The sequence below is a fragment of the Chiroxiphia lanceolata genome, chromosome 5 (assembly GCF_009829145.1).
Source record: "Chiroxiphia lanceolata isolate bChiLan1 chromosome 5, bChiLan1.pri, whole genome shotgun sequence".
Taxonomy (NCBI): domain Eukaryota; kingdom Metazoa; phylum Chordata; class Aves; order Passeriformes; family Pipridae; genus Chiroxiphia; species Chiroxiphia lanceolata.
Window position 1 is genome coordinate 13,206,042 of NC_045641.1, and position 16,469 is coordinate 13,222,510.

Here is a 16,469-nt window from a genome sequence, read left to right on the forward strand (position 1 = left end):
AAATTTTTTACAATGAGGGTGGTGAGACACTGAAACAGGCTGCCAAGAGAAACTGTGAATGCCCCATCCCTGCAAGTGTTCAAGGCCGGGATGGATGGAGCTTTGAGCAACCCAGTCTAGTGTAAGGTGTCCCTGTTCATGGCAGAGGGGCTGGACTAGATAACCTTTAAAAGCCCCTTCTAATCTAATCTGATTTTCTTTTTGTCCATATTTAACAATAAATCTAGACTTTCAGAGCTCATTTGGCAGAAGACACCCCAAACTGAAACAGCAACTCTAAAGAAACTCATCTCACCAGATGCCGAAGTTCTTTCAGGTCCCTACAAACCATGTAGAAGACCCCAAGCAGAATATTGATATATGCAGCATAGAAATCTGCAGTATATTCTGGGGGATGATTCTGAGACAAGATCTTCTGCAGATGTCCTGTTTAAACAAAAATAAATTTTGCTTATTTAAAGCCAACTTTATAAACTGACCACACCTTAAAAGCGGAAAAACAAACTATAATCGTCACTTAAAAACACCCCAACAAAACCCACCAAAAACCACACTGCTTTAAAGAACCAGCAAATACAATGGAACCAAAACATTACTTTGAGATGTTCTGGCAAGTGGAAATAGACAACTCTTTTGAAGGCTGTGTGAATATAGACTCATACATTCCAGTAGCTATTACATATTCTGGATTCTGCAAAAGGCCCACTGATAAACATGGAAAAAACTTTTGAATGTTCTTTGACCAAGTATTATACAATCCTCAAAAAACTGATTTAAGAATTAGTTTACCTATGCTGTAATCAGGAAAATACAAAGTGAGTGGATCAAAGCATCCCACGTTTGGACGGAACAGTTCCCACACTATTTCACTGAGCAGGACAACTGTCACATTACTGTCAGTCTGTGGAGGCAGGAGAAAAAAAATGAAAGAGAGAGCAACAGGCAGAGAAAGAACAAAATAACAGTGCATGTTATAGCATCAATGAGAAAAATTATTATTGTGACTTTTCTGTTCCACAAAAATCATCAAATTTACAGTTTAATACAAATTACTAGCATAGTAATAAAGCTTCAGCTGGCCTAATCAAGCAGCTCATACATTTGCAAATTTTCATAATTATATGATATTTCTCTGCATCCTTTGCCATTTCACTGACATATAAGCTCTGTGGGGTGGTACAGCTCTGGTACTACACAATACCTAATATATTCCACCCCTTACTCCCAAAATTAAGAGAGCATTTTACTTTGGTAATTAAACCCAGATTTTCAGAGCAAACAGGAAAAGTTAGGAAGCAAAAGAAAGCTCAGCACTTCTGAAACCAAGTTCCCTTCTATGTTATTTTAGAGGTAATCTGGTCTTTAAAAACAAACACACACATCCCAAAACAAAAATGTAGTATTACCTGTTTACTCTCCCAACTGTGTTACTAGTTATGAACAACAACTGTTCATAATAACATATCCTTTTTAACCAAGTTTTTATTGACAAACTACTTACCTCGAGTTTGATGTTTTGGTCAGTAGGTAACAAAACGCTTCATATTAAAATAATATTCCTTATTTCGGTCACCTTCCAAAATATTAGCTATTTAGTATGAAACTAACTGTCTGTGAAGATGATGTGTCATTCTCCCTTTTTGCAAGGTTTTTGCCTAGAAAACCATACTAGAAATTCTGCACAACAAAAGATGCTTTTAAATATGGTTCTTCAAGAAAGGCATTTGAAAACTATTGAGGCACTTCAATAAAACAAAAGGAAGGAACCTGACTAAATTGACAGTGCCGTGAATATGAGCTGTGAATTACCTGAAAAAGAAGTTTAAATGCTATTCCCTTCCCTGAAACTGAGGGAGAATCTTCTTTTACTTACTCTTCCCACTTTTTGTCCAAGTGGCACTCAGCCATATTCTTTACTGTTCCTTCTTCCTCTGTTTTTAAGGAACTTTTTTTTCCTTTTGACACAAAAGCATCTTTCTGTGGATTTCTTTCAGTGGTGCTCCCAGATCCAGTGTTTTAGCTGACAGAAGTACTAAGGTATGTTCAGTTCAGTTCCTGACTGATCCTCCAACATGAAAAACTCAAGTAATTCCCACCACAGTCCTCACAGAAATCAAGCATCTAATAACCTATTCTTCATCAGCAATCCTCCAGTCCCATGAAATCCCTCACTATTAATGGAATTTCTTGTCTCCTTTCACTGCAGAAAAGGAAGCAATGGAGTAGATTTGCACCTCCAACACTGCTCTGCAACATAAGCTGCTTTAGAAAGCCTCAGTCCAGAATCCAGAATTTAAGCAACTGGAATATCAGCATTCAGGAAACATTATTTGGAGGTTACTTTTGAATTTGAGGGTGTTTCTCTGGCATATTTAAGTCTTAGTCTATGGTTTTTTGGTCCCTAAACAGCAATCATAAACCCAAGCTTTCCTCCTTTCTCTGCAGAACAGGTTGTTTCTGCTTCAAGAGCAGTAAAGTCCAGAACACGGTCAGAACAGACAAAAAGAGCCAGAAAATGCACCAGCTGCCAGGATTAAGAACACAGCTGTGAATCAGTCTTCATTCAGTAAACAGAGAATCAGTGTCACCAGAAGATTAAGAGCACCACACAAAAGTCTTGAGACAAGTATAATTTCAGCTATTTAGATGTTCAGACATTTCAAAGTAACAGCATCTTCTGGTTTTGTCTTCAGCTTCTTTTCAGAGAATGTACCATTTTTCCTTATTCCAAGGCAAAAAGCTTGCATGCTTCAGAAGTGAGAAAGGGAGACACACAATGGTTTACTCCAATCAGAAACTCACTGCAGTGCAATTCCAGAAGAAGTGTAAAAAACTCTCTACCAACACATTCACAGCTGCTGAGCTGTGCAGCTCTACCCAAAGTAACTGGTAGTCTACTGAAAATCTCATTCTTAAAAATAAAAAAGTAATGTAGAAAAGCCAGCATGTATTTGCAACCAGCCTCAAAAGAATCTACAACACATCAGATACTGTAAAATAATATACCATTAAACTCAATTAAAAAAAAGTGTAATAAAAACCTGACAGTGTTTAAATTCTGGTTTGGTTTCTAGTTTTGATCACTGTTTTTGGGGGGTAAGGGTTAATTTTGCAACTTTTCTTCTCTAAGGAATCATTATCTTTATCTGTGAGCCTAGATGGACAGATACCACATGTTCAATTACTTTCAATACACAGGACACATACATATTTTTCCAGATACTTACCAACTCTTGAAGCCTAAGAAATGCTGGCAGGATGTTTGCTTCCATTTCCCTCAGCTGTTCTGCTCTATCCAGTACCTTTTAACAAAACAATATGATATAGACAATGTTGACTTCCACTCTTATACGGACTTAAAATTAATTCTTAGCTGCTGGAAACTGAATTGGAGAGATTATTGCTTCAAATGTGCTGCCAGGAAGCCCAAGCAGCTCTGCATCCAAAAAAAGATACAATCCCCAGAAAAGCAACATTCACATGCCTTATGGCAGTAAGAATTAATACTTAAGTATACCAGTCAGAAATACCACTGACAAAGTCATTATCAACCATTGAAAGCTCAATTCTTGCCCAAAATTCTTATTATTATTTCAAACTTACACATAGTACTGTAGCACTGTAACTACAAGCTTACTCTAGGAGAGTTATCTTTTCCCACTACGGAATTATTTTCTACAAACAAGTAAGAGCTGATATTTTAGAAGAAATTAGCCATCATCTGGAATTCACTGAACTGAATGTTGAGAGAAACTTTTCTTGTCGTAGTTTGCAGCCTAGAAAATTAGAGGATTTACTGCATGCAAACCTGACATAGCAGCAGCAGATATGTAACATGTACAGCTTAAACAGGAAACACTTTAAGCTAAATTAACATTTTGGAGCCTGGAGAATAAAAACAGAAGCACAAAAACATGCACGGTTATCCTCTGGCAAAAACAATGTGTATTCTCAGTACACTTAAAATCTTGACAAGAATGAAAAAAGAGAATAGAAACACATCTTCTGTGGTTTATTTACTACTTGCATTATAAATCTAACTTCTGAAGTTCATTACTTCTTTTGAATTACTGCTGTTGAAAGAAAAACTCTAGGTCCCCAGAAAATTATATTTTTCTATCCTATTACATATTCTGTTGCCCACAGTAAGGAAAAGAATTTTATGTGGACAACCAAGCATTTCACGAAAATATTATTTAAAAATCCCACCATACAACCTGGAGGAGCAGTATCTCTGCAACAATATCTCACACTTCTTGGGAATTTATTTAAAACTACAATACAATATATGATTTTATATTGACATCTGTATTTGGCTCATATAATAAATTACTTCAGGAATGAAGACTGTACTACACAACTGACCAAATAGAGGTTACATATTTTTACTAATAAAATACTGCTTATTGGACCCTGTGACATGCAGCTACCAAACACAAAGCTTTGAGGTCTTGACCTAAGTAGATCATACTTTTTAGTGAAATGGGAAACAAACTACAGTTTCTACAGCAGAAAATATACTGTGACCCTGGCTTGTGGAGTATGTCAAATGGTTCACAGAAACAGTCTACCCCCAGGCCTTATGAGTCTGTGCTTTATTCTTTAGTGTCAATACAGACTTGTCACACTTCAATTTTTTAAAACAACTATACATTTAGAATTGGTTGCTCATTTACATTAAAACCAGTAGCTTGTTACTTCTGTAAAGTGCTAAATATTGTAAATGTCTGAATGACTACAAGTTATATCTGCTCCAATTTTTCAGGTAGTTAAAATGAATAAATTCATTTTGTATAAGTAATCACAAGCATTCAGCACCCATACTTGGGTTAAGAGAAACATTAAGGATTCTTTACTTGAAAGTAAACATTTATCTTAATTTACTCTGAGTTAATTGAGTTGAAATATTACATTATTTACAACTGAGATTAGAGTAAGCTAGCATTGTCAGTTTATGTTACCAGCATGCTGGTCCTTCCATCAGCCTCAGTTTAAAACACTCTACAATAAATCCAGATGACATAGGTTAATAAACATGAATTGACTTCTCCCATTCCTGTCTGTTCCCATGCAGAAAGGAACTGAAATACTAATTTAATACCTAATTCTTCTGATGCAACAACTATTTTCATGATACAACTGAACCTTTACAGTTATTTAATGGTTTGTTTTCTTTAACCAACTGTTCAAGAACTTTCTAATTTTCTGAGTGATGCCAATTTATATAGTATACATGAAGAATTCTTTACTGACGTAGAACACTTTTTTAATCCAAATACTAATTTGAAAGTAAAATTTTAGTATAAAAAGTATTTTGTGAAACTCACCAAAGGTTATTATAAATTTTGTCCTTATGGAATTGCTGAAGAATGTCAATACCACTTTCGTGATAGTAAATTAAATTGTCTATTTATAACTTATCTGTTTTAAGTGTTGGTGGTACATTTTTTCCTTCATTCAATTTCTAAGAAGTATGTCAAATTTAATAACTTTGTGACCTGTAGGAAACTATGAGATAGTACTATTTCCACTAAACATAATATGAAGTTATTTCACTCAGTGGTTAAGTATTTTGAAATGGAAATGAAACTGTAACCTGTGAAACAGAATGAAGTATGATCAGTATAATTATGGACTTCTTGTCTGACTGCAAAAAAAACCCCACAGCATTATGGGCACATCAATTGCTGTGAGAAACATGGAGAGTGATTACCACGGTCATTAAGCTTTCAATCTTGAACCACTTTCCTGTTTTCTTAAATAATCAATTTCACCTCTTTTAAAAGTGGCCTGAAATGTCAGTCCGTATCTTCTGCAGGTCCACAATGTATACATTCATTTACACATCACTAATATTATGGCCTTCATATTGTCCTTTCATCAGACTTCTTGTATGACTGAAATGTCTTTCCTACGTTCATCTCCTGGCACAATAAATGCTGTTATACTCCCTTATGTAGATAAGATTATCACAGTTCAAATCTGATAATTTTTCCTGCAGTCTGCCTGTTTATTCCCTTTGAGTATATCATCATTTTTTTTCCATTGCAGTCTTTTTTTCCATCTTAACTTTAAAACTACAGTTCTTGCCTCTGAGGGTCACAAGTGTAGTTGAAGAAATAAGATCTCAAAAGCATTTTTACAGAGGAAGTTATACATTTTAGTTCCTTAATATAAGTTCTAACTTGAACCTATTCCAGCCAACCAAGCCTTGTCATTTGCATACTCCATAAGTCCCTTCTGCCCTATTCCCAACCTTTGCTTTCTCATTTGTGAAGCTGTTTTCACAAGGAAACAGATATGCATGACTTACTAATAATAAAACAAATTCAGGCTCTCTGTATTTAAATACTTTGTAACACTATTACATCCCCAATTTAAATGTGAGGTATAATTTATGTTGTTAGTTATGCTACAGAGTTATTGTGTATAAAAAATTCTGAAAGCAGGAAAAACAGAGAACCTCCCCTAAGGCCTGTAAACCAACTGAAAGAGTTCAACCACTACCAACAGATTCTGAATGAGGTCTATGCAGAAATTTTGTGAAAACTGTTGTATAAGGCACACATTTCACATACAAATTATCAATAGCAATTACTTACTCCCTCTTAACAGGAACAAAACTGGACATCAAAATTAAATTACTTACAATGTACAATGTTTGATCTTGGAGCTCTCGACTCACAAGAGCCTGTTTAAACAGACGTACAAAGTCATTGAAAGTATCACAAGGCACAGGAGAGGTTGGTTCTGTTTCAGAAGAACAGCTTTGCAACTGGATGAGAATTTCTTCTAAAAGAAGTCGTGATGTAAAGCATTCCACACAGTTCACAAACACATGAGGAAGCTGAGGAGGATAAAGAAAAGGATACAACTTTATTTGGCTTTTTCAGTGTAAACACTCCAGAATCACTTTTCCGGATGACACAATCAATGAAACAGAAAATAAAGCATAAACCAAAAAAACTTGTAAAAAAAGACATAATCAATTATGTACTAGTCAAAATATTATCTATCACAAAGTGAAGACAGATGTGATGTATCTTCAAATGGAACAGTGTATCTTCTAAATATGTTTAAAAACTGAAACACACTGCATATCTTTTAACTATGTTTAAAAACTGTGAGCAACACATAAAAAGAAAAGCAAATAGCATTTAGTTCAAAGAAATTTAGAAAATTGTAACACATTACAGTAAAATGGTCCACTACAAATTACGTCTAGATAACACAGATGTCTTAAACATATTACAAATCTAGTAATCTAGGAGTGTAATCTAGGAGTACACTCCCTAGAATTACTCTGAATGTTTTTGGCATTCAATGCATACAAATATAAACTATGAGCTTCTACATTAGACTCATGTTCAGCATGATTGTGCAGAACATTTTTAGAAAACCAGATCTTTGCAGAGCAAAGAGCGTGTGAAAAAACCAGAGTAGGAGATACATTGTAAGTATTGACTTAGTAATATTGAAAAGCTACTGTCATTTGCCTTTAAATAGAAGACACTACAAACTAAAAAATAGTACCAGTATTCAAACCTACATAAGGCAAAAAAAGATAATTTTCTGGCAACTCTCTTTTTCAGAAATAGTTTATCTGCATAGCTCCATAATCTCTGGTAAGGCATATGGTCTTTTTCACACTTAACATTAAAACCACTGGAAAACATTAGTCACTGGGATGTGTTTGATGTGCAGGAATGTGTTTGTCTATAACCAAAAAAAAACCCCAAAACCCAAAAAACAACCACAAGTACTTCAATCCAGTCTTTCTGTGTAAAATACAATATATGGCATGTGATTCAGCAGATGTGGGGAAGTGTGGGTACATGCTGGCAATTCACTCACACAGCATGCAATAAAAAGCTTTTTTTATGACTTTGAACACCATTAAAAGAAAGGGGCTACATGTCCCAAAGCAGCTATTCAAAGTGCTGCACCTCCATAGCAGAAGGAATGCTGAGTGTCTCAGATGTGATTCACACCACCACATAACATAGGAGACACCTATACTTGGCAAAAGGAAGTTCTGTAGAGAGAGTTGCTCCTTAAATCCTACTGCTTGCCGGGGCCAGGCCACATCTTTGGATACGCTGCAAGTGGGTAGCATAGTGCTATGAGCACTGCATGAAAGGATACTGCATGGAGGAGGATAATAACCCCCATCTTCTGCTCTTCTCCCTCTGCAGAATTTTTAATGAGGGGGGCTTTTGCATAAAATCCAGTCCTGCAGATAAGTGCTCTCTAGATGAGTCAAAAGTATCAGGGCTATGAGAACACACAAGTGGAAATTCACGGTTTAAGCGTGAAGCAGGCACCTGTCATTGGATTTAAAATCCCTGAAGTTCTTGAGTGACAAAAACACTAACAGGTTTAAATGGAAATTTCTGTGATAACATTCTTCAACTTAGATGGACTTTATAACATGTTTTGGGAAACATTACAGCAGAGGATAAAACTAGCACGAACATACACATTCACTAACAGAAAAAGAAGGGCCACTGAAGTGGCAAGAACCCAGTGCTTAAGTATTTAGCCAGCGCTGACCAGAGAGGGACTGACGTGGACTTATGGCCATGGCTCTCTACATCATTCCTCAAGATAACTATTTTTCCAAGAAACACACATTCAGCCACAATGACCCACTACTTCTACGTAGTTCAGATTCTCACATGGTGTTTAAGGAAAAGAGTAGGTTTCTCCGCCTGCAGCCCTTGCAGTTGAAATAAGTCCTTTCATGACAAAGTTTCTACTTCAGGTTAGTAACACACAACAACTCCAGAATTGATCAAGGATATAAATCATCCCCCAGTGGCCAGCATTAAAGTAGCCTTCTTCCTTAACAATTGAGAGGAAGATAGTTGATAGCCCCAGCTTCCTAGGAACAAAAGGCTCCAAATTCAAAACTGCACAATGAATTCTCAGTGATTTCCACTTCACATACTTCAACATCATCTGCTTTATGAGTTCTCCTTGACCTATATCTTACTTACTCCTACACTGTTTCCTAAGAGCAAGAATCCAGAGGAAGTTTGGCTTGGATGGCAAAGCTGAAATAGAACATCCCCAGCACTTCTGAAAGCAATGCTCACCCCAGAGGAAGCAGCAACAGTACTGACATAGGACAGTAAGATCCATGCTGCCAGCAAAAGACCTGGCGATGCCAAACTTAGTAAACACAAACACACCTGGAGAATTGATTTTATTACATTCAAAACTGTGAATGGTATCCTGTTTCATAGGGGGTTTAATTTATGATGTATATCAAGCTGTGTTTGAAGGATCTGGAATAAAGTAAAGTACACAAAATTTGTATTTTCAAATAGGTTCTGAAAAGATAATAATAAAAGGGGCTATCAGCACACTTTTCCCATTTAGAGCTGATTCTTTGCTGAAGCAAAAGAACAGTCATTTATTGTTCAGGAATTAAACAGACTGTTCCTATGCAACATTGCTTAAACATTTTAGAACTCGTGCACTGTTTCTTTTCAAAGTTTCAGATTTTCCTGCTTCTACAAGAACTAACCAAATTTACTGCAACGAATACAACATTCACAAGTCTGCAAAACCAACTAACCATATCAGAAACAATGGCAATTGTGTGATGTTCAGACAGTGATTTTCACCATTCCAGGCTCACTTTCTTTTTCAGTGAACATGTACAGCTTGCTATGTTTGCTTTGAATGCTTTTAACAACTTCATTAAGCTTAAGCTCCGAGGCTAACATTTAAATAGATCGTACACATCCAACTGAATTTAATTAAAATGAGTTTGTCGATACAAAACAAATAAACAAAAAATCCACTACTGCTGATTCTTCTCACTGTTCTTTAAGTACTCTCTCACTCTTTTTTGTATACACATAAAATTAGTTTAAAGGAGAATTACAAGAAGATTCAAAAGAAGGTGTAGTATAAGTGACTGCAGATTGAACTGGAATCATCAATACTTACTTGTCACTGGAGCTATTTCAGCCTAAGTCATGCAAACAAGTTGAACAATATTTGGCTTTTTTATCTTTCTTAAACTTTCTTACAAAAGTTATTATGATTTATATCTCAGTAGCACCAATTTCATTTTATCCTAAATGCACTAGTGAGAAGAGTGATGTATTCATGACACAGTAAGTGGAGCAGAAGAATCAGGAAGTCAGAAACAGCTGAGAAAACAAGCCATTTTCAGAAAGTAGAGGCCATTTCAAGAAATCATCTGTTATAAATAAATTGTAAATTCAATATCTATTGTGAACATTCTTACCTGTAAGGTGTTTAGAAGAGTTTGCATCACGTAAGTCTTTCCACTAGATGTATGGCCATAGATAAAAATGGATGGAAAACTAAACTGCTGACGCTAGGGAAAAAAAAATTGTTGCTGTTTCAATTCTTCTTTTTCATTCAACAGATAAAAGATTTATCAATGAAGTTTCCCTCCAAAAGAAAAGTTATCTTTTAAACCAAGGCATTAAATATAAAATACAGCAATTATTATGGAATCAAAAGATCAAGTCTTATGTTTCATCCTCACTGAAATGCTGGGAGGATAACTCACAAGAATCAAGTATCACACAACTGCCAGTGAAACTGCTGTAATAAGCAACAGAAACACAGAGAGTAACTCATATTACATAACTGAAAGGAAATCTTGGGAAGTACAAATTGCAAGCCATACATTACACCTTAACTCATGCAAATTGCTTTTCTTTTCATTAGCACCAAAAAGAAAAAAAATGGTGGAGGAGGTGGTAAAGGAGGTGGTAAAGGAGTTGGCTCTTCTCTCACGAGGCAATATTTGATATAAGACATCTAGTTATTTAATGGTCCTGATGCTGTATATTTCATGCAATTTTTTTTTTTTTACATACAAGGAAAATAATTGTTCTTTTTGTTTCATTCTGAACAGGCACTTATTTTTGTCTTTTTCTCATTCCTAAGGATCTCAAATACTGACTTAAAAATGAGTACAAAAATAAAATGGATACTTTTATGAAAAACAATAATATTCAATTAATGCAAGATGAAGCCACTCTTGCACAATATATGCAGGTACTTTAACCTGCATATTTATCTAGAATTTAAGTATCTATTTTCAAGAAAAGTTGTTGCCACTATGCTTGTAATATATATATATAAAACTTGAATGCTGTAATTTGATGGTATTATTATTATCCATAATTAAAGGCAGAACCAGAAACAGATACTAATTTCCATTTTGTTAGCTGAATGTAAACAGACATATCAAGTGCTTTCAAGTTTGCAGATAAAAATCCCCATTACTTTTTACTACAGCTTAGTGAAGCAGTAACAGAATCAATTAACAAGCCAGTGATTTCTGAATCTTGTGACCAGCCACAGAACTACTAAGAATCAGACCAACTTAATGTACTTCGAATTCAGGCACTCAGACAGTAAAATAAACAGGTCAAAACCAAACAGAATTTCTACACTGACAGTAAAAAAAAAAAAAAATTTAGACTAGGCAAGAAGAGACTCCCTGGTACTAACTGGAAAAGATGGAACAAAGTCATGGTAAAATCAGACTTTGGAGAGAGCAAGGCATAAATAGATGTGGTTTTTATAAGGCAGCTTTCAACCTTCTAAAGGACCAGAATCCAATTGTCAAACAGCAATGTTAAGTATGAGTAGCAAAAAATAAAAGTATAATGAACAGACAACAAAAGTATATTCACAATGACATCACAAAAATGCCCCTACACTTCTATTCTCCCCTCTGAAACAGCAGAATGTCTTTGTTCTAGTCAAACATACAGAACAAAAACCACTACCTCTCCAAATATTGACAGCAACATGGACACCTGGGATTCTCGACAAGGCACCAAACTTTCCAAGTGAAGCAGTGCAGCTGCTGGATATGCTGGATGTTCAAGATTAGGCATTTTGATATTTCTGCAGCTAAGTCACCTAAATGTGCACGTCCCTTTTGTGGTTCAGAGACAAGAAATAAAGTGATCTGGAAAATAAAAAGTTTTCATTATCATTTGCTTTCATATGCATAAAAAGAAAATGAACAGGAATTGATAAATAATCTAAACACACTACTAGCTCAGGATAATGGTATAATTATGACAGACTTAAAAGACTTCAGAAAAATTGAACTTAACTGTGTAAGGCATTATACAGACATTTTCACACCAGACAAAATCAAAAAAAATCAAATAAAAAGGGAAAGGCATACAGGATATGACCAAATCAATATAAGAAGGAATTGTCATAGTTTAGTTAACTGGAGAAATACATATTTAGTTCTGATTTTATATGCATTTAAAAGTAGCAAGGGAATAAAATGAGGAAAGTAGATTAGTCACAGATCATCACCTCCGTGAACAGGCAATAAACTAGGATTTACAAGTAATAGGGAAGAGGTAGGGCATAAGGAAAGATGAAGATGACAAAATAATAGCTCTTCAGCTGCTAATAGGAACACTTAGATTAGAATCATAGAATCGACCGGGTTGGAAAAGACCTCCAAGATCATCAAGTCCAACCCCCGATCCAACACTGCCGTGGTTACTAGACCATGGCACTAAGTGCCACATCCAGTCTCATGTTAAAAAACTCCAGGGAAGATGAATCCACCACTTCCCTGGGGAGCCCATTCCAATGTCTGCTTACTCTCTCTGTAAAAAATTCTTTTCTAATATTCAACCTAAACCTCCCCTGGCGCAGCTTACGATCATGCCCTCTTGTCCTACTGCTGGTTGCCTGGGAGAAGAGACCAACCCCCACCTGGCTACAACCTCCTTTCAGGGAGTTGTAGAGAGTGATGAGGTCTCCCCTGAGCCTCCTCTTCTCCAGGCTGAACAACCACAGCTGCCTCAGACTCTCCTCATAGGACTTGTGCTCCAGTCCCTTCATCAGCCTTGTTGCTCTTCTCTGGACCTGCTCCAGGACCTCAATATCCTTCCTGAACTGAGGGGCCTGGAAGAGGTGTGGCCTCACAGTGCTGAGTGCAGGGGAAGAATCACTTCCCTGGTCCTGCTGGCCACACTGTTCCTGATCCAGGCCAGGATGCCATTGGCCTTCTTGGTCACCTGGGCACATTGCTGGCTCATGTTCAGCTTCCTGTCAATCCAAACTCCCAGGTCCCTTTCTGCCTGGCTGCTCTCCAGCCACTCTGTGCCCAGCGTGTAGCACTGCAGGGGGTTGTTGTGGCCAAAGGGCAGGACCCGGCACTTGGCCTTGTTGGACCTCATGCCGTTGGAATCAGACCATCTTCCCAGCTTGCCCAGGTCCCTCTGCAGAGCCCTCCTGCCTTTCAGCAGATCAACACAACCCCCCAACTTGGTGTCATCTGCAAATTTGCTGATTTGCCCAGCTTAAAAGCAGCAGAGGCATATGAAGAAAACCCAGCTGATGGTAAAGACTGGAAATACTCCTTAAAACAAGTAGGAGCCCAAACCAGTTACATAAAACTAACATTAATTACAGTCTACCTTTTAGAGGAGGTCTAGACAATGAAAAACAAAGGTCTTGATTGCTGAAACACTGGAAAGGCTGGACTTTAGTGACTGAATATAGAAAAACACCTCAGTCTTTGTCTGCACTTCTAAAACTGCTGGAAAGATAGTACATTTATCTGTAGTGATACAGACAACATGCAGAGAGAGAACCCCAACAGTAACCTCAACAGCTGGATTCTGACTTCGTCAATCATAATATAACTTGATAATCAAACAGAAAGTTTGGAAATTTCAGTAAGGCAATAAAGGTATTTCATCAGCTGACAGGAATATCTGCATGTTGCCAAGACAAAGATAATAAACAAAGCACTCCACACACTTTTAAACATAAGTACTTACAGCTAAATATGTTATGCTGGCTATAAGTACAACACCAGAAAAAAGATTAGGTTAGCAGGAGACCAGAAATAGCATGGGAAATGGAAAATAAACTGTTGTGAAGGAAAAAAGAAATAGTGGATTGCAACAACAGGAGAGCTATTGGGATACAGGAAGGTTCATAAAGACATATGTATTTATGGAAGTACTTAATAATAGAGTTTCTTCTCGGGCAAATCTCTGTTAAGTATTTCCATAAATGCATTTGAGGAAAGATTTTTTCTTTTATTTTTACATTTTGCCTTCAGTGTTTTCTTAAGTAAAAGTTGGGATTGTAGAATCATTAACAGAAAAATAAATGTCATTAATGAGGAAAAGGAAAAAAGGATATCTCTGATAACAGAAGTAATGCCCATGTAACAAAATTCAGTACTTCAAATTACACCTATTTGTAAGTAATCACATCACACCTAACAAGGACTACACTTAGGTATCAAAAAAAAAAAGTGTGAAGTAACTTGAAAAATAAGTTTATTCATAAGTCAATCACATATTATGGAAAATCAAAGTAATGCTGCTTCTCAAACACCCCTGCACAGGACAACCTACACTAAACATATTTCAGCCACTGGATGAAAACCTACGTCGCTCCTGACTACATGTGTCTTAATCTTCAAGAGCTCACAAAGGAAACTATGTTTAGAGCAACACGTTCACAAAACAACTAATTTAGATTAACTGGCAATGATAGCACAAGGACTAGTATTGGGCAAAGCTTGAACTCAGGGTGTTCCTGCCCGGGGAAGGTTGTACATGTGACTCCACTAAGACCAGGAAGGAGCAAAAGGCACTTAGTTTGCAGCTGAGACCAAGTAAGGATGCTAAGAGCACAAGTTATGTTTGCGCTGTTTTACATAATGGTTCGTTTACATAATTTACGATGACTCTTCTTAATTCACTGGTCCTAAAATACCTGCGCTTGGCAGCCTTTCTGCGCTTTAGCACGGAAGATGAAAGACCTTAAAGAGATCAGCATGGTCCCACGTCCCCTAGGGCCCCACAAGGCCCCCCTCCGGCACAGCCGTGCCCCGGCTGAGGGGGCAGGACGACCCCCGGCCATTACGGAGCCCTGCGGCTCAAGGGCTCCTTCCGCCGCACGTGTGGGAGGTTGACGGTCCCCCCAGCCCAGGGGGCAGTTCAGCCTGCGGCGGGTCTCACCCCCGCACCGATTCCCAGGGGGAAAGCAGCAGCAGGAGGAGGAAGGCCGCTCCTTCTCCTCCTCACCCGGCTCCTTCCTTCCTTCCCGCCCGCCCCGGCTCCACTCACCGGCTCCTCACACGCTCCCGCCGTCGCCGCTCGCGCGCACCGCCCTCTCCGGCCCGCGCATGCGCCGCAGCGACCGCGGGTCCGCCTGGGGCGGTGCAGCAAAGGGCGGAGAGGGCGGGACGGGTGTGAGGGGAGTGTGCTACTTATCCTACGGGGCCATCCCACGGGATATCGTGTCTTATCCCGCAGGGGAGACCGCCGCTCCGGGAGGGGGGTCATCTGGGAGCCCTAGGGCTGGGGCAGGGTCTTCTCCTACAGTGAGAGCCGTGAGGGGAGTCCGCTGCTCCCGGACTGCCCCACCCCGTCCGGGAGCTCCAGGTTCTTATCGCACCGGGAGAGCCGTGAGGGTGTTGCAAAATGTGGAATATGTAAAATATTCTAGAGGAAGGATGTTCTTTAATGTTTGATCGTTATATACTTTCTCGCCTAATCCTAGGAGGGAGATTTAATCCGTGAAACGGATGGCGGCTAACAAGTGATGTCCGGATGTCCGGGTAGAATTCCCTTGTTAAGGTTTAGGGCTTGACATGTTTCAGTGGTCACAGACGGAGGTGGAGGTTAACAAAGCTTCGGGACAGGAATGGACGACTGGTAGCTGGCATAAAGAATGCAGAATTTGCGGCCGCAAGGGCATTTGGCAGAACGTCTGAGATAAGGAAGAAACTAATAAAGACAATGCAGCAACTGTGCTGAAGTCATCTCCGACTGGGTAAAAGGTAATTCCAGCGGGGGCAGATCGCAAACACCGACTGACGGACCACAAGCCAAGAAACCTGCCGACCCAAAAGAAAAGAAAGACACAGCATGTGGACTAATTAGCATTAGAAGCGAGACAATCATTAACCAGTATAAGATAGAATACTAATTAATAAGAGAAATCTGTAACTTTTAGCAAATAAACACTTAATTCCTTTGTTTGCTATAAAGTATAAACAGTAAAAAGTTTTCATAGTTGGGATGCTTGATTTCTGGAATTCCACTGATCACCCAGGCTTTGTGTAACTCTGAAATCAATAATCAGTGTCTCTCCCAAGTGTGCAATTATTGGTTTGCTGCACACCGGGTAACAAATCTGATTTCTCTGGAGAAGGGCAGCCTGCCCCAGGGAATGGGCAGGGTCTTATCCCACAGGGAAAGCCGTGTATGGTACATGTCCCTGGACATAAGTGTGTGAGCCACACATTGGCAGCAGTTCATCAGGGAAAGGAGTGTGTTGGGGCTCACAGAGTGATCCCTGTGGGAGGAGAGGGGTGCTGGTGTTGAGAGATCCAGGATATAGAGTCAGAAGGTGTGTACGTGGTTGTAGTATTTGTTAAAGTCCAACCACCCCTACAGGCCCAC

At 38.4% G+C, this 16,469-nt stretch overlaps 1 protein-coding gene across 4 annotated transcripts in view; it reads right to left on the reverse strand.

Annotated features, from left to right (window-relative positions):
• ORC5 (origin recognition complex subunit 5) overlaps nt 1-16,469 on the reverse strand; it is a 72,001-nt gene that overhangs the window by 52,690 nt on the left and 2,842 nt on the right. For 2 of the 4 annotated variants that reach the window (XM_032688750.1, XM_032688751.1), the window contains 6 exons: nt 11,790-11,974; nt 10,265-10,357; nt 6,650-6,847; nt 3,228-3,302; nt 790-901; nt 296-426 (listed from right to left, as the gene is read on the reverse strand). In XM_032688750.1, coding sequence (XP_032544641.1) covers nt 296-426; nt 790-901; nt 3,228-3,302; nt 6,650-6,847; nt 10,265-10,357; nt 11,790-11,900 — 720 coding nt within the window. In that variant the 5' untranslated portion in view covers nt 11,901-11,974. Of the gene's footprint in view, nt 1-295; nt 427-789; nt 902-3,227; nt 3,303-6,649; nt 6,848-10,264; nt 10,358-11,789; nt 11,975-14,775; nt 14,922-15,128; nt 15,214-16,469 lie in introns of those variants that run through there. The other 2 variants (XM_032688749.1, XM_032688752.1) reach the window with 2 other exon arrangements.